At 36.0% G+C, this 17,748-nt stretch overlaps 2 protein-coding genes across 2 annotated transcripts; one reads left to right on the plus strand and one right to left on the minus strand.

The window, feature by feature from the left end:
- The first annotated feature begins 816 nt into the window (after window positions 1-816).
- On the plus strand, window positions 817-14,356 carry Src64B (Tyrosine-protein kinase Src64B). Its single transcript, XM_019060960.2, has 11 exons — window positions 817-1,267; window positions 2,615-2,830; window positions 3,747-3,899; window positions 4,583-4,700; window positions 5,165-5,263; window positions 7,369-7,622; window positions 8,082-8,246; window positions 8,698-8,957; window positions 9,418-9,571; window positions 10,909-11,040; window positions 11,744-14,356. The coding sequence occupies exons 2-11, from the start codon at window positions 2,782-2,784 to the stop codon at window positions 11,953-11,955; spliced, it is 1,596 nt and encodes a 531-aa protein (XP_018916505.1). The 5' UTR covers window positions 817-1,267; window positions 2,615-2,781; the 3' UTR covers window positions 11,956-14,356.
- A 520-nt stretch (window positions 14,357-14,876) lies between these two features.
- Window positions 14,877-15,701, minus strand: LOC109043533 (protein O-mannose kinase). The gene has a single exon (XM_019060736.2). It carries the CDS (start codon window positions 15,699-15,701, stop codon window positions 14,877-14,879), a length of 825 nt encoding a protein of 274 aa, XP_018916281.2.
- Between the last annotated feature and the right edge of the window lie 2,047 nt (window positions 15,702-17,748).

Below are 17,748 nucleotides of genomic sequence, written 5' to 3' on the forward strand. Positions count from 1 at the left end.
ATTTACCAGTTACCTACTTATCCCAGTGGCGGGCGTCGCACAGTGGAACAAGCTATTAGTATAGGTCGGACATGAATTTTTTGGCTAAAATTTCAAATTTCGTTGTTAAGTTCGTCACAAATTCAATTCCAAGGGCTGTTTCTGAAAGAGAATTTCAGGACAAAACCAATGAAACCACTCTATAACTTTTCTGTTTTATATTTTTTGAAATATAAGCTTTCAAAGTTTTCAGATTTCGTCCGACCTCTTCTATCGGCTCCATCCAGTGTGCGTCGCGCCGGATCCGTACCGTAATTAACAAGATCCCGATTAGCATTTAAATGAGGAAGGAAACTGTTACCCACCCGTGAGTATCGAGATCCATGATATAAGGTAGATCTTGAACGAGATCAGTTGGATCATCGAAAGGGGGGGGGGGGGGGGTGGAGATAAAATTTGTTTGCGGACGGTATTGAACTCACTTTCTATATTGCTACATAGCAGCTGCGAGCCGCACTAGGTCTCAAGCTGAACTTGCTCCCGAGAAAAGTAGGGCTCCGTCGATATCAAGGTTAACAAGTTCATCCAACGGTGAAAAAGAAATGACTTGAACTTGGCATTCGTGAATCGATCAAATAGAACGTAACCTATTCAATTGGAAGTTTACGACGAGATACTCATGACTCGAGTTACTTAACTATGTCTCTTTTGTTACGGGAAAGTAGATAAAGTTTGTGGTTTTCGTAAATCCCGCCTTTCAGATTTGAAATTGATCGATTACAAGTCTACCAACCTCACGCACCGAATAAAGTGTTGCCACTGTGATCAACTGCTTAGTGTAAACTATCTAGGGTGACGGTGGGAGCAAAGTGTGTGTGTGTGTGTGTTCTTCGATTTTCCTACAAATAGTGAATAGTGATTGCCATTATTTTGTATTTTCTTCGATCCAGTCATGTCAAGTTCAAGTTTACGATTTGTTACTTGTGATATTTGAATAGATGACTATTAATCAAAGCACACAACTGGCGATGGAAGAACCCTCACCCCAGTTTTTCATTCATCAATACCTATCTTTGCTCTAGCTTCCCATATCAGACTTCGGATTACTTAGTTTGTCTTTTACTCTCTCCCAAAGAAGGAGGTTTTTTCGGTTTTTGCAAGAGCTATTTCTTTCTAGTTAGCTCTAGTAGTGTGTTCTCCAACATCATCTCTTTTACCTCAACCCACTTACCCCTGTTCTCGCTATGTCACCATGAACTGAAGATGAAGCTACGATAAGATGAAGTTTGTAAGTCAACATTTATCCTACAAATCCTCTTTTTATCTGTCAAAACTCGCAATGAATTATCACACTACTCAGGGTGGGTGAAGTCATGAGCTATTAGGCTCTTTACCTTTGATACCCCTGCATCAGGAGGTACGTCTCCAAGGTAGATCATTTGCTCCTATGTATTTTCACCTACAATTGGACAGTTAACGTAAATACTGCTAGCTGTACATCTCCATGAGCAAATCTCTACCCGTGAGTCTTGCTATCTCAACATCTGATCATGAACACCCTGATGGCTTGATAGGTTGGCCAAATCCAGGCGATGTCTCAACAATTTACACTATCAAACTTTTCATCTAACATAATTGAATGAAAAGTTCGATGGAAAGTTGAACTCCAAAAAATTTGATTCAATCACCGATGCAGTGTGATCGTCATTCCAGGTTTCCGGTTCTGGAAATCAGCATTAGGTATTTCTGTCAGCCTTCGGTTCGCGAAGATAAAGCTTTGGCTGATGTCGGTTGGAAAATTTCGTTCCAACTCTCTGTTCAACTTTCCAGCCAATCGGATGGAAAGTTGAAAGTTAAATGCAAAGTTAAATATGAAGTCAGATTGAAGTTTCTGTACAATTTTTCATCAAATTGCTGTTTTCTCGCGTCAGTATCACACTATCCAACTTTTCATTTGACACGTTGCAGTCAAGAGTTGAATGAAAAGTTTGAAAGTGTGAATTGGGCTTAAGATCGACCGAGACTGAGGGATGCCTTTTCCACTGACAGAGAAGGCTTCAGTTGTTGTTGTATAGCCTTAGTCTGAAGTATGTAAAATGCCCAGAAACAGATCTTATTTAGGGATGAGATAATGATTTGTTTTTGCCTCATAGCTTCCCAAAGTTAATGGTGGTGAGAGTTAGTAGGCTGCTCCATGCATTTTGCAGGAATAACTCACAATGCTAGTGTAGGACTTGGCCATGCGAGGACCCATTAGATGGGATGAGGAGCTGATTGTAATTCTACGGAACCACATAGGAAAAGTCTGACACAGTTGTAAAAATCTTGCAATCAACTGCTCACATACTTAATGGGTATGGATAAGTGAAATGGATAGCAGTTACGATGATGTATCCGCAACTCATGACAGCTACCTGTTCCAGAAGAAACTTGAGGGTTGAAAAGAATTTGGTTTTCTATACTTGATTACCCACCCCCCATTCTTTTCCATTATATTCTCCTTCAAACCCAATTGTTTTCAATCTTGCTCTAAAAGCTGTGAAATCATATGATGTGAATTTTATTTGTAGCACCTTAAGTACCAGTTTTTACCAGTCTTTGCCAAGTTTCTAACTTGTCTATTTCTTTTATTCAGATGCCTGGAAGACACCACCAATTTGTTGAGTGGATAACTGAAAATGCTTAAAAGGAGTAGACTGAAGAAGTGACTGTCTGCAAATCTAGTCTGATCCAATCCATATCTATGAAGATAACAAAATTGTAAATTAGTCCGTGCGCTCGTAGTTGGACTGCAGTATCAACATGGGAATGTGCTGCAGTAAGAAGAACAATGACCCTGGTCGACCCCTAGGTAATATTCATGATCCTCAAGAGCGTTGATTCAACACTGATGAAACAGAGATCTGAATCAATTTTCCGTGAATTTTTTAGAGTGCTTTTATTTTCAGTTTCAGCTCTCCAAAATATAACAAAACAATAATTATATTTTTCATGTATATTAGAGTCATTATTGAACAATAGGTGTATCCATGGTGAAAGTTGTCAAAACGCATTTCAATTCCATACATCACAGATTTCATTCCATACATCAAGAAAAACTAATGAAAATTAAGGATCCATTTATGAAAATCATTTCTGATTTTCCCTCATCACACGACATTTTACAAGTACTTCAAATATACAACATTTGTTATATTTTCTTTAATGAACTCAAACAAAGGCTGAGATTTTGGAAAGTTGCAATCAAGATATGTTTGTGAAATTTCATCGTGGATTTATAATTTTAAAATCACATCTTGAGGTTGATCGTTTTTTAGATCCATAGAAAGCGTTATAATAAAATCCATATCAACTGTTAAAGCTTTTTTTCAAAATCAAATTTAAATGAAAAATACCCCTGAATGAAGAACTAGGTATGCTCAAAAAAAAACTCCAACAACTTAATTTTATCCTGAGCCTGGCAACACTAGAGCTGGGCTGTTAAAGGAAATTCACCAGATAGTCTTAGTTCTTGTTCAGGAAATACTTAATAATGGTTCCAAGAACCTCTGGAGATAGATGAGAGTTGATAGAAAATATTATGCATCCACACATATAAATGCCAGTTATCAAGTAATTCAATCGTAGTCGAACAATGCTAACCATGAGCCATGAGACGCATTGTAGAACATGTTTTACCCAAAATCATCTCTTTATTCCCAAGAATTGTCCTTTTATTGTCTTTTTTTATTCACTGTTTAATAATTTTTATCATCCAATATTCACAGTGTATCATCATGGCTATAAAATCGATGGTATGGACGTTAATGGCCTGGTCAGTGCCGGTGGTGACCCTCGTTACACACCAGACCCAAACCGTCCGCCAGGTATCTCAATGAAACGCCATGGAGTGGACATCATTCGCACACCCACAATGTCAGGTATGTATGTAAAAAAATTTGTCCTCTCTTTGTATTCGACTGTCCAAGGGGAAAGAGACCACCCATAATTGGACTAGATTTTTCAGTTAGGAGCTACAAGTTCCGACTCACCCGCAAAAACACTTATGTGCACCGGTAAACTAATGGTGCATAGGTTGTTTCTAAACCGAGCTAGAAATTGTACTTTCTTATTGCAAAATGCAGTCCAACCGAGTCCCTGCTATAATGGACAGTACCGTCGTGCTATTATTCAAGAAACATTTTATCACACTAAGGGCCTCAAATGGTTTGAAGCTAAGACAGGTTAATTTTTCCAGTTAAGGAAATAGAGTTTGGAGGAAGCTATTTTCAATGCACCTGAGGAAAAGGGGACTTAGAGTGATACAAATAAAAATTGAGATAACTGAATTCTCGCACCCAGAGTTAATTCTAAATTATTTGCAGAGAAGGACACTGAAGAATAAAAAAAATTGACTACTTCAGAGCATTTCAAAATGTTAAAAGAAAAAAACGTGAATCAGAGAAAAATGCAGTTGAAGTTTTGAAACAATTTATTTATGTTATTCACTGTGTCCACATAAGTTATGGTGTCTTCATTTTACTCACATCAGTTTAAACTGAAGGTTACATTGCCTCCTCTTCTTTAACTAATTTTTTTTCCCTTTTGCTCTTTGAAATTATAGGTCATCCTAATTCTTCATCTCGGGGCCGAGTGGTAGTAGCTGTTTACAGTTATCAAGCACGAGAAGATGCTGATCTTTCTTTTGTGAAAGGAGATAGAATGGAAATTCTTGATGACAGGTACGTAATGGCAGGTATTTTTGTGCATTGAATTTGTTTGATACTTTCAAAATCAATTTTATGGTAGAATACATGTTTGTAAAGTTAAGTTCTCCTCCTACCATTATATGATGGTCAAACTTGGTAAAAAGGGCAAGGGGGAGCCTCTGAAATTATTGATTGTTTGTAACAAAGGAACATGTCTTAAATATGTTCTTTTTTAACAAGAACTCCTTGAATAGCCAGTAAAAAGCTACATAATCTCTAATATATGTTCCCATTTAGTGATAAAAATTAACTACAGAACGTGTCTGAAAGTTAACAAGATATGAACTTGAGCAATACGATGAATGTTTCTTATCAAAATTTTACGCAGAACTTGCTTTGTACAATATAAATTATTGGAAATAATTCCTAACTGACTTATGCTTTATGAATTTCTTTCTCCTGATATTGACAGTTCTTTTTTCTCTATTAATTTCCAGTGAGCCAGACTGGTGGAGAGTTAGACTGTTTAGAACTGGTGAAGAAGGACTCATACCATGGAATTTTGTGGCTGAGGAAAAATCAATCGAAAGTGAAGAGTAAGTTTTCATCTTTACTGAATATCTAATCTCAACGAGAAGTAACAAAAAAATTTAACTTCAAGCCAATTTTTGCGATTATAAAAAATTTCATAAATCTTTGGACCATGTAACTGGCTAGTTTACACACAAAAATTATCAAAAAAGGAAGAGACTGGCTTGAAAATTGCATTTTTGTAAACTTGTGGCAATTTTTGTAAGGTATTTATAAAAATAAGAATAGAAGAAGAAGGGAAGAGAGTTATGACTGTGAACATCATGTGGAAAAATGGATTTATCTAATTGAAAGGCCAAATTCATTCTGCATCCCTCGGATTATTTCGAACTATATTACCAACCTGAGTTATAGTTTTTCTGTTCTAAGGAAGTCTAGCTACGACCTTTGATCCGTCTCTTTGGCAGCAGTTTGTACCATTATCCTTATTTTGACTTCACCTGAAGTAAATTTTTGCAGTTGAATATGATTGATAATGCCAACCTTAGCTACACAAAAACAAAATATTCTCTGACAAGAGTTTAGTTACCTACTTACATAATTAAATTAAATCTACTCGCAGCAGCATCTGTCATTTTTCCTATTTTAAATTTAAGTCCTAAGGTGCATTCTGAACAGATTTGGTGCAATCATTGATCAACAAATGGCAAAAGGATAGTATTTTCTCATAATATTGGCAGCTGTAAAAAATAAAGTTAATCGAATTGAATTGCCACAATTTGCCTCCCATAAATGAATCATTAGTCCCAACGATGCCATTGGTGACTGAAGGAACAGTAAACAATAGTATTCCATCTTTGACTCTTATGAGCAATTCTTGATCATTAATTGGCTGTAATCAAATTCCTCTCAAAGCATTGAATCACATCCATTAGGATATCCTTGTTTTCTTTCCAGGCAGAAATTAAACCTTCTTCAAAAAGAAGGAGTGTTGCCAGTAATGCAAATTTATTAGAAACCTGACAACATCTAAGATTGTTTACTCGATCAGCTGATGTCATACCATGGGTTGATTCTATAAATTTTCTGTTTTAGTTTATCCTCAAAAAATCTGTCATAACGATGCATAAATTGTGTCTGAACACTGTTTGCTCGAAAAAGTTTTTCATCACTTGACTTCTCATACAAGCTACACAATAGATCACTTTGTAATGATGCTTATATCCCCCAAGTATCCAAGTAGGAATTACTCTCATCTTATTTAGTAAAGATGAGACCAATATTTGTAATTTGATTATTTGGTCAAGTCAGTGTTGAAAATGTTAATGTATCATTTTTTCCAAGTATAATTATCTTCATTTTCAAAAATGGAGTCTTGGCCAGTTTCTAATTAAAATTCATTAGCCTTTCGTCACACAAACGCTCCTCAAATAGAGGAGTAAACAATTATATACAGTGTAAATTTTTCATGAATCTATTTTTAATTAAGGAGTGTACTTTAATTTTAGTAATCATATGCACCACAAGAAAAAATATTTCCATTGTAGATTTCCTTCCGCAAGGTAATTTGGATTCCTCTCCCATTGAATCACCATTTCAGTCTCCTTGAAAACTCTATCGTCAGCCCTGCTACACTAGTTAAAACATTTAATTGGAGTAGTATACTTTAGTACTTCAAATCATGGCAGAAGAAAAACTGGTATAGATATTGAACTGACTGCCCTTTGATTAGCTTTTCCGACTTTTACATCACAGGCCTTTATGGAGGGCTTGTTCACAGGGGCTCTGTCAATGTGCCAGTGAAAGGAGGTTGGACTATATGTCACAAACCCAGCACTTTTTTTTTCATAATGCATTGCTGCAGCTGCTATGTTAATTCTTGTTTTCCACTACAGTGATGTCAAACCATCATTTTGTCATCTTTCTGAGAATTACAAAAATGTCACCCATGCCCTTCATTTACCTGAGGCATAAATTGTTTTAGGTTTCAGAGGATTTTATGTAATATGTACTTATTTAGTAGCATTATACCAAAACTGGAAATTTTGAAGCCGGGGGCTTGTTTTAGGTTCCAGAGGATTTTATGTAACATATGCATGTCTAGTAGCATTATACCACAACTTCAAATTTTATTTAACTAAATATTCCCTAAATTCTTTTTTTTTTCCAGTTGGTTCTTCGGCAAAATATCTCGGAAAGAAGCAGAGAAACTACTGTTAGCAGAGGAAAACCCACGAGGAACCTTTTTAGTAAGAGACTCAGAACATCTTCCCGGTGGTTTCTCACTGAGTGTGAAAGACTGGGAAGAAGCAAGAGGTCATCACGTTAAGCATTACAAAGTAAAACCCCTAGATAAAGGTGGTTTCTTCATTGCAACTAGTCAGACATTCCCCTCTCTCCCAGCTCTCGTCACGGCTTATACAAGTAAGTATTATCTTTTTAAACTCAAACAATTAAAGAAAAGATTTTTCCAACAAAACCTACCAAGTAAGTTATAATGTTTGATCCCAATTTAACGCTTTTGCTTCTTTCTCACCATCATTTTTAACTACGACAGAGATCTAGTTTGTTTTGTTGGCAACTTGTATTTGTTATTTACAGGAGAGTAAGGGAAATTCTTGGATCAAACAAACCGTCAGAATAGATTCCATGAATGTCTGAAATTTTGTTGCAGAAAAGTCCTAGTGGAAAAGCTCAAAAGTTTTTGGCTTTTAACCTGCTGTAAATAAACTACTCAATTGTTAAAAAATCTCAGTTAGAAATTCTCTGAGGTTTTCCAACTCCTTATCTTTAGAAATTGAAACTAAATTGTCTGACTTTGTTATTGCTGATTATTTTTCATTCATTTCATCAATGTTAAGATTCCTATTTATCTGTCAACAGAGAATGCATTGGGATTATGTCATGTTTTGGCTCGGCCATGCCCCAAACCAAAGCCTCAAATGTGGGATTTAAGCCCAGAACTTCGAGACCAATGGGAAATAGACAGGAAAGAAGTCCAATTGATTCGAAAGTTAGGACAAGGGAATTTCGGTGAAGTTTGGTATGGTAAGTTTATCTGTTATGCAGTAACATCTCTTCAAGTCTAAACTGTTGTTTTAATGAACAAATTTTGTTGGATATTTTGCACATAGTTTCAAGAATTTAAATTTTGATCGGTAGAGCAAGTGTATGCTTTCGAATTTTACAGCTTATATACAAAAAGAAATAAATAAAGTAATCAGTTTGTTGGTCCTGCGAGTGTTTAAATCTTGAACTTTTCCACAAAATTAAATCAAATTTAACTTTTGGCCTCCTAACTGGTTATAACTACTTATCAACTTGAACCAACTCCCAGAAACCTGAAAGTGAATTTATTAGAGGCATTTGACGCATTAATAATTTTGTTGTAGTGCTTTGTTTTGGGATAATTTCGTCATTAATGTTATGCTTATTAATATTACAAAGAAATACCTCATCATTATCGTTATTAGTTAACGTATTATTTATTTCATTCCAGGAAAATGGAGGAATAGCATAGAGGTCGCTGTAAAAACTCTCAGACAAGGTAGTATGTCAACAGGCGCATTTTTGCAAGAAGCTGCTATCATGAAGAAGTTCAGACATCCTAGACTTGTTGCTCTGTACGCGGTCTGTTCAAAACAGGAGCCTGTCTACATTGTCACGGAATATATGAGTCATGGTAGTCTTCTAGAATTTTTAAGGAACGGCGAAGGCCGACATCTTCAGTTGGGTGATCTCATCTATATCGCTGCTCAGGTAATGAGCTTCAAGTTATTCAATAACCTTCATTCAGGGTATGGTAGAAAATTTTTTTGTTCCGCTGTGTCCCTTTTCAGTAGCAGCCGGCAACCATTTTCACAAGGGAGGCACTCCCAGGGGGTTTAGAGGAAATCTCCCCCTTCCCCCAAAGAGGGAGTGGCTACACAGCTAGATCTAGAAAAGGCAGAAGGACAATTTCCTATTTCTAACCAAAATATAGAAGGCTAATGTTGATAAATGAGTATCTCAGATTGCGGTGTCGCAAGCCTCTGCCCCTTTTTGAAATATTTGTATCCAATCTGAAGATTGTTCTTCACGTTGATGAAAATTATTTCTGTGGATAATTTAAGTAGATTCATGACTGTAAACAAAAGACAACTAATCAACAGTTTTTATTGAATTTTGTTTCTATAATCAGTTTCTACAGGTAAACTAGTATTTCTTTGGTTGATTTTAGGTTGCAAGCGGTATGGCCTACTTAGAAGTTAAACAATTAATCCATAGAGATTTGGCTGCCAGGAATGTTCTAATCGGCGAGAATAATATTGCTAAAATTTGTGATTTTGGACTCGCTCGTGTTATCTCCGATGATGAATACTGTCCTCGCCAAGGTAATTATGAGACTTAAATACAAATAATGAAAAAATGACAATGACAAAATAAATTATTTTCTATCATCAGATGCTTCCATTCAACACAATGCAGCTATTTGAAAATACCGATGCATGCCTACAGGCGGATTCCGGTGTTGCGAACCTACACCCCTGCTGACTCCAGTAATCCTCATTACTGTCTTTCTTATCTCTTTGTCTTTCAGCATACTTAGCTCTTAATTTATATCATAGTCCTAATTATTACTGTTCTTTAATCTCTTTATTACTCACTTTCATTGTAAGTGAAATTTTATAATATGTAACTATTTCATGCAACAATAAACAATAAAAAAAAATAAAATAAAAAAAAAAAAAAAAAAAGCTATTTGAAAAGTGTCCTTGGATTGTGTAACGTTATAATGAAGAAACACAGGTTGTGGTACCATGTCTGCCATAGAAGAGAAGTCCAATAGATTTCCTCATTATTTGGGCACTAAGATTTGAAAAAGTATTCGAAACAGCAAAAGAAATCTGCGAGAGCAAAAATTTATTGTTAATTTTTGGCAGAGCAGACGTGGAAGAATAACATTGGAAATTGTTGAGATAGCACAACCCACTTTACTCACTCTGGAAGCTGGATTACAAAGTTGGAAATAGAAAGTTCTACATTAGAAAAATATCTAGGAATGACTTGTGAGAGCCTAAGAGAAGACATGTAGTCATAGCTGAGATGGTGAACGCAAAGTAAAGTTCCTGGCAAACTGAGGAAGGCCGTAGGCCATAGGCCTTGAAATATAAGTATTAGGGCACATTGCATCAGCCATCTGATGCACGGATAAAAAAGATATTAAATGAATGTGATGGTGCATTTGATTGTATACAACTACGGCTTGAGGCCTAGAATGCTTGACAAGTTGGAGCTTAGAATGAGACAGAAGAAATGAGAGGGATAATGATGGACAGAAAATCTGTCTTGGGAAGAATTTTGAAGAAATTGTTGCGTAACACACTGATTGTCTTAATTTTCACATATACATGCTGTGAATTTTATTCTTAGAATGTTATATGTATGTATATTTGTTTAACATTTAAGAATCAGATTGTTGATGTCAAGAAAGCGGCAGGGGTTTCAAATTCTCTCTCTGGAAAGAAAGGCAGCCTCTGGCCAGTGAAGTCAGCCAGCATTTTGATGCAAGTTGTGTGAGGATGCAACAATTTTCTCTTACTTACACTTGTATTTGGAGGCAAAATTCCATTTAAAAAAATATTTAATCTAGTATGTTACATTTTTTTTCATACATATAAATCAACTATGTAACTCATCTTTTTTCTATTTTACCTTTTTCTCAAAATAGGCTCAAGATTCCCTGTCAAATGGACTGCACCAGAAGCCATTGTTTATGGGCGTTTTTCAATAAAGTCGGATGTCTGGTCCTATGGTATTTTACTCATGGAGTTATTCACCTATGGACAAGTGCCATATCCAGGTTCGGTATTTTAGTATCCTATTTACATTAAGTCCAGCATGTACAAATCATTCATGCTGATAAAATGGGTGTTAATCTTAAAATTTTAACAAAATCTATGAACTTTGATGACTTTCAGTTTTCAAGAGAGTTCACAAAATTCAGGCATGTGAGCTTGTTCATGAGGCAACATTGTAGTAGAAAAGATGGGCTAGCAAGCAGGTAGATGCTGAGGCACTGTCCCGTCAGACAAACTGGCTGAATTTTTAAATTCATTGTCAGTTACAAGTAATTCTGTAGAAATTGGGGGACCCTTCTGATTAGTCGAACGAGTTTGTCCATCTGGAATAAGCCTAAGGTGTTAGACTCTGACATCCAGTCAATAGAACCGAAAAATAACCATTCATTTGTCCTCCTTCCTTGCTAAGCGCTAATGTTCATGACTCAAAAGGAGCAAGACTTAACCCAGCTAGGTTTGAGTCCCATGACAACCTTAAACTAATTTTCTGCCAAGTTGTAATTTCTAGGACTGCAAACTTCGATCCTTATGACTCTGGTTTTATTTAAAAAGTTTCAAAAATGTTTGTAAGTTCCTCTTGACTTAGTGGTAACAACATTTCAATTTTTCGTACTTGCCTACACTAATTATATTACCCTCCCCTGTGGATGGTCACCAATAATTTTTCTTGTCTGGTGTCTAATACTTCCTATTTAAATTTATTAGGTATGCATGGTAGAGAGGTTATTCACCAAGTAGACCAAGGCTACAGAATGCCAAAACCCGCCTCACACCACGTTCCAGATGCCATCTATAGATTAATGCTTCAGTGTTGGGATGCGGATCCCGATAAACGGCCAACATTCGAGTTCCTGTACCATTACCTGGAAGACTTCACGATAACTTCTGAAATTCCCTACAGAGAGGTTGTTGATTAAATTTTAATACATCTATTTTGAATTATACTATATTTTTTATAGTCCAACAAACAGACCCTTATATCTAAACTCTTGATGCGCCTGCTATACTGAACATGAAACTTAGAGGTGCATTTCCCCCTCAACTTTATTAAACTCCCATCAGTTTATTTGACAGAGGAGATGAGTGCTATGGGATTTCCGCCGTGTCACGCTCTTTATTAAATATGTTGTTCAATTAATAGCTGTATGTAAACGATACGCACTAACTTAAAAGCAATTGAATAGGTTCTTTTTATAAATTTTTTACACTCTCCATACTATTATAGCCCCATTTGACGTGTTGTTAGGAAGGTGGAAAAATATGAAAAAATCAGGGAACAAAAATTTAGAAAATGTTTTGAAAATGTTCAAGAAAATTAAGAAAACCCAGAAAAAAACATTCTTTCAAAAGTTCCAGAGAGTTTTTTACAAGAGGACTGGAATTTTTTCTACAATTTGATTTTCTCCATTCTATGAGATATGATAATTGTCAAAACGAATATTTTGGGAAATTGTATCTATGAGAAGAAAAATTCAGAATTTTAAGGTGTGTTTCTTGGGAAATGAAAATTGAGAGCTTTAAGGTCAATTATAGAAGTATCAACAGAATTTCTCTTTTCTTCTCCCTCTCTTTTTTTTGTAAGTATGTTATTAAATCATAGAAACTTAGTACTCAAATATCAAAGGAAAATTCAGAAACAAGGCTAAAAGTTATGATGAAATTTAGGATATTTCAATGGCGAAATGCATTTTCTATTAAATACATGAAACAATTCTAATTTTTATAAATTTTCTCTTCAAATATGTTGTCCATCAGCAATTTTAACATAATTACTGTACCTGTGTAAGAGATCTTAGTTTAAAATGCATACTGAACATAGCTTCTCATTCATTCTTTCTATCCCTGTAAAACCATGCCACACATAATGAGTTAGTAAAATGATGTCAGAAGTGTTTTATCCAAGAGCTTCATGAATTGATAAGCTCCAAAAAAATTCTGAAAAATGGCAAACTCTCTTTGCGGACTAATCAAGTTTGAAATCGAAATTGATGAAACTGAATCTTATCAAATGGAATTTGATCAAATAATGACATAATGAAGCTGACGCGAGTCCTAGTCAATTGGTCTTCCTTTTTATGCTTATTTATATTTTGTAGCTCTTCCAAATCATCTCTTTGAAGTTAAGACCATGCACCAAACATGACAACAGCATAACTATATTTAAGGTGTAATTGCAAAACCATACTTCTATGTTTGCGACGTCGCAGATTTTTGGTCTTATTTTAATTTTTTGGACTCATCATTACTCTCTAAAATTACATGTGATTTTTCTGCTCTGAAAGTTTCACAAAAAATGTCCAATAACGTTCTTTTGATCAATTAAAAAAAGAGCAGAAATGTTTGAAAGAAACACTGTAGTTGATGTATGTGTTTTTGTAGTTTCTTCATCAGTGGATTCTTTTTCTACCATATCAGATGTGATTGTTTTGTAAATTCTTGAATCGAGCGCATAGGCCTAACTACGGTTAAGAATAATTTTTTGAGCAAGTGTTGACTCAGTTAGCTAAGTTATCAAGCCGTTGTATCCCATCCCCCCCCCAAAAAAACGACCTTTTGAATGACACAGCCTTGTTTGTGTATTTTACATGTATTCATTTCTGGTAACATGTCCACAATTCCACTCATGAGTAAAGGGAACAAGATGAATAAAAAAACTGTCTAAATCATCACATCGAATACTTAAGCGTCCCAACTACTTATCTGTAAGTTGCCACCATATCTCATTTTCAGGCTTTCCATAAACTACTGTCGGTTTTTTTAGGTAGTTATTGTCTTACATTTCTTGCAAAATACTCGATCTATCTCAGTGATCTACTCTACCCCTATTCATCCTACTACAATTAAAAAAAACAACGGTGCATTTATATCAAGACTCAGGACTTACTTTTGTGACTTTGTAGTTTTAATTCAACAATTTGCTAGTGACAGTTTATGACAAGGAAAGTCTTATTAATTTACGGATTTATAGATTCTATCCAAGATCCTCATGACAACAGGGTTTCTTGTTCAATTCTCTAGTTCACCAAATAGATGCAGATAAAATAATTACGAACTGTTTCTCATGTAGAAAGGATTTGCATGAATTCTGTCTCCTAGTCTTAACTCTTCGTTTTTAGCCAGTAGAAACCATTTTCTCAATGGGACTCTGGAACCTGAAGTAAAAAGTCTGTGCTTTGTAAATACTTACTTAGTTTCATTTAGTCCAGCAAGTTGCATTTTTGCGCTTTTATTTTTTCCACAAGTTTGTATTCATATTTTGACTTTAACCAAAGATTTTCTTTTTTCTACTGTAATAAAACTGCCATTAATTTACTTCAATCTTTGTCTTTTTATTATTTTCATCTGAGAAAAAGGTTTAGGGATAGCAGCTCATAGAGTAATAGATGAAAGTCAGCAAGGAGGCTGGAGGGTGCTTCGTTCAGAGATATAATTACCGAGAAAATGATGATGCAAAGATCGAGCTGAAAGCCAATTGGCTTTTAGCTCGATCTTTGCAGTGATAACAAAAGATATAAAACAGAGTATGTAAAGATTCTTCTACAGAAGTTTTAGGTTTATTTTTGCTTTTGAGCTCCTCCTAAGATGAGGAATATTTTATTTGAGTCCATTTCCAAGAGAATTATCAAACCACTACGTATCACAATAAAATTGACTTTTTGAATACTCAAAATTAAAGCAGGTGCCTTGACCTATTATTCAGCAAATTCTAACTTGTACCAAGGTGAAAATCATATACTAACAATAAAAGAATAAATCCGAAGTATCATTTTTATTCACAATTTTATTAATTAAAATGTAAAATTATTTTGGGGCAAACATTCTTTTTGTAAAATCACAGTCAACTGTTGAGGAGAATTTTGTTAAGAGACTCAATGTACATATTCTTAATTGCAGTTGCTGAAGGTCTATCATCTGGTTTCTTACTTTTGCATAATTTGTGGATTTCAAATAACATATATTTCACTACTTTATGATTAGCATAAGTTCCTAAAAAGTGCTCACAGACATTCGGTACTTTCCAAATGTCTGTTTTTTCATCGTACTTGGGCATGGCTGTAAGATTGAAAGTTGTGCCTGGAAAAGGCCACAGTTGCTCTGGTGCAGCAAATGAGGAGGTTATTTCTCGATGACCACATATTATTTTCTTGTCGGCTGCTTCACTTACAGACGGTAAAGCATCTGCATCGTTAAGGACTAGCCGCAGTCCATCAGTAACAAGAAACTGTGACAGTGTTTTTGGCAAGTCATTGCTATCACACATGACCCTCACGCCATTGTTCTCAGAGTGAAGAAATTCCAAAATTTCAACATAACTAATACAAAATTTAAGTCGATTTACAATACTGTCACTTGCCAATTCCTCGAGGATCTTGTGAACATTTCGTGCATCTCCAAATTGATGAAACTCGCTCAAGAACAGTCGCTTATCTCGGCAAAGTCCTACCAACTTGATTACGTGAGGACTAGCATTTAATAATTGCAAGACATGAAGGCCAGTAAGGAAATCTCTAGAGAACTGAGGCTCTTTAAGCACATTTACAGCATAATAGTGACTGAACCAAAGTCCCCTGTAAACCCTTTTCACAGCTCCCTCACCAATTAGATCCTCGATTGCAATGTCTTCCACATCTGAGCAATTAAACAACCGTGGGCAAATTTGCATACTACGTCCCAACAGGTCATTTCTGTAACTTGCCACATGAAGTGAGGATGCAAGAAGTAGGAGAAAGAATTCTGTGGGAAATTGCATGAAAGCACGGTGATAGAATGCTGGTTATCAATCTGCTACATGGTTCGTTATTTCGGTGAAAACTGACAGAAACGCGCAGATTCTGAAATTAAAATGGATAGAGTAGCACATTACAACATTAAAAGAACTTGCAGAGAGATCAAAAATTTTACGTCCATCCAATCGAGAACTAAAAAATACTCATGCTAACCTCAACTTTTGTTTGTAAACAAACTTCATCATTGGTTCCAAAAGATTCCAAACGTGGGCATGGATAAATATATACTACGTATAAGGATACTTCAGCCGGGTGCAAATCTTGTTCGAGCCCGCTCTCTATCGTAGGCACCCGAGAAGCTTGTACTTCGTCCTCTGGCCTATAGATGCCGCTGCGGTAGAGGCTCCCGCATGGCTCCGCCAAAAACGCCGTACGATCGAGATTCGCGGAAACCGTTGAAGACATGTTGAAAATCGTAGCGTGTAGCGTGATCGTAGCAGCGTTCCTCGTGCCTGAATTCGAATAGCATGTGATTCATTAGCTTCTTTTAATTGATTTTTGCGACATGGAGTTCCAATTCGATACGGGCTAAGCGTCCTAAAGTGATTTGTGTGTTATTGCCGAACATTTTTAGTTTAAGTTAACGTTAAGTGTAGATTCCAGCGAAACGAAAATGTGTCCTATGCAGCAGGACTGCTTGCGGCACCATTTCGTTATTTTCTTTTCCAGCGGATGAAACCAGGTAAGAGACTAAGAGTACTTATTTACGATACGATTTATTCAAATGGAACTGACTTCCCATCGAACCATGTAGTTACGAATTACAGAGGAAGAAAGCTGCTTGTCCATCTTTGGTGGGATGGGCAATTGGGCATGCATTGGACGTGCCCATATCTAATGACTCAACTTTTTTCGATGTCTACGCTGGTACAGAATTTATAAGAATTTGAGTGATATCAATATTTTCTATTTTACTGCATTCTTCTCATGATCCTCATCAAAAGAAAGTGCCTTTGTCAGGTGTTCAAAGTGTCCAGTCTCAAGAGTACGCAGCTCGAAGTGCTATGTAATTTTCCAATAATGTCTTTTTTATTGATTTATCACACATTGCTGTTTCCAGAATTACTTTCACATCCGTCAGAGGAATTTATCTTCAAAAGCGTATTTGTATGCATGGTGTATATTATGGTGGGGTGGTGGACACCCACCACTCGAGCAGTGCTCTCTGTGGGGGACGGAGTTTAAATTGAATTATCGTTAATGTGTCACAGAACTTAAATAAATGAATTGAATTGATATTTTTTCTGCCATCACTCTAACAGAAAATATCTTTGTTTCTCAACAGGTTATCAAAATGGCTCAAAGCCCTTGGTATGCCGTCGCTGGAAAAGAAAGATCTGAGGATCTGTTCCCTCCACTTCAAAAGTGAGAGCTTCAGATCATTTGCCAAAAACCAAAGAAGACTGCATGATTATGCAGTGCCCGTGCAAGACCTATATAACTGGGCTCTCCATAAGTCTCCCACCGCTGGATTGGTGGACAAACGTCAGACGGATTTTCATTCCCCCCCAGATTTCTCAGCGCATTCCTATTTATCTCCTGCCTCTCCGCATGTGAATATTCACACTGTGAAACATCATTATGGTGAGTCAATTAGTAACACCAATAATATGGTTGCCCGTAATGTTACATGCCTGTTAATGTTTTACCACCTCCAATTTTAAGTATTACTTTTGCATACCCACATATCAAAATGAAATGTAGCAAACTGAAGGGGATTGTAAGTAGAATGAAGTTTCTATGTTTGCTGTAGGTGTTACGCGTAGAGGCTAGGGGAAAACTTGACCTCTAATGATATCGGACATATTGAAGTTTGAAATGGAAAGCCTGTTGTAATTTGGAAGATTTTTTTTTTTTTTTTTAAAATTGTACTCTGATGGTATGACCTCCTTTTCTTTACAGGACTTTTAGCCTGTGATGGGT

Source organism: Bemisia tabaci, chromosome 2 (genome assembly GCF_918797505.1).
Source record: "Bemisia tabaci chromosome 2, PGI_BMITA_v3".
Classification (NCBI taxonomy): domain Eukaryota; kingdom Metazoa; phylum Arthropoda; class Insecta; order Hemiptera; family Aleyrodidae; genus Bemisia; species Bemisia tabaci.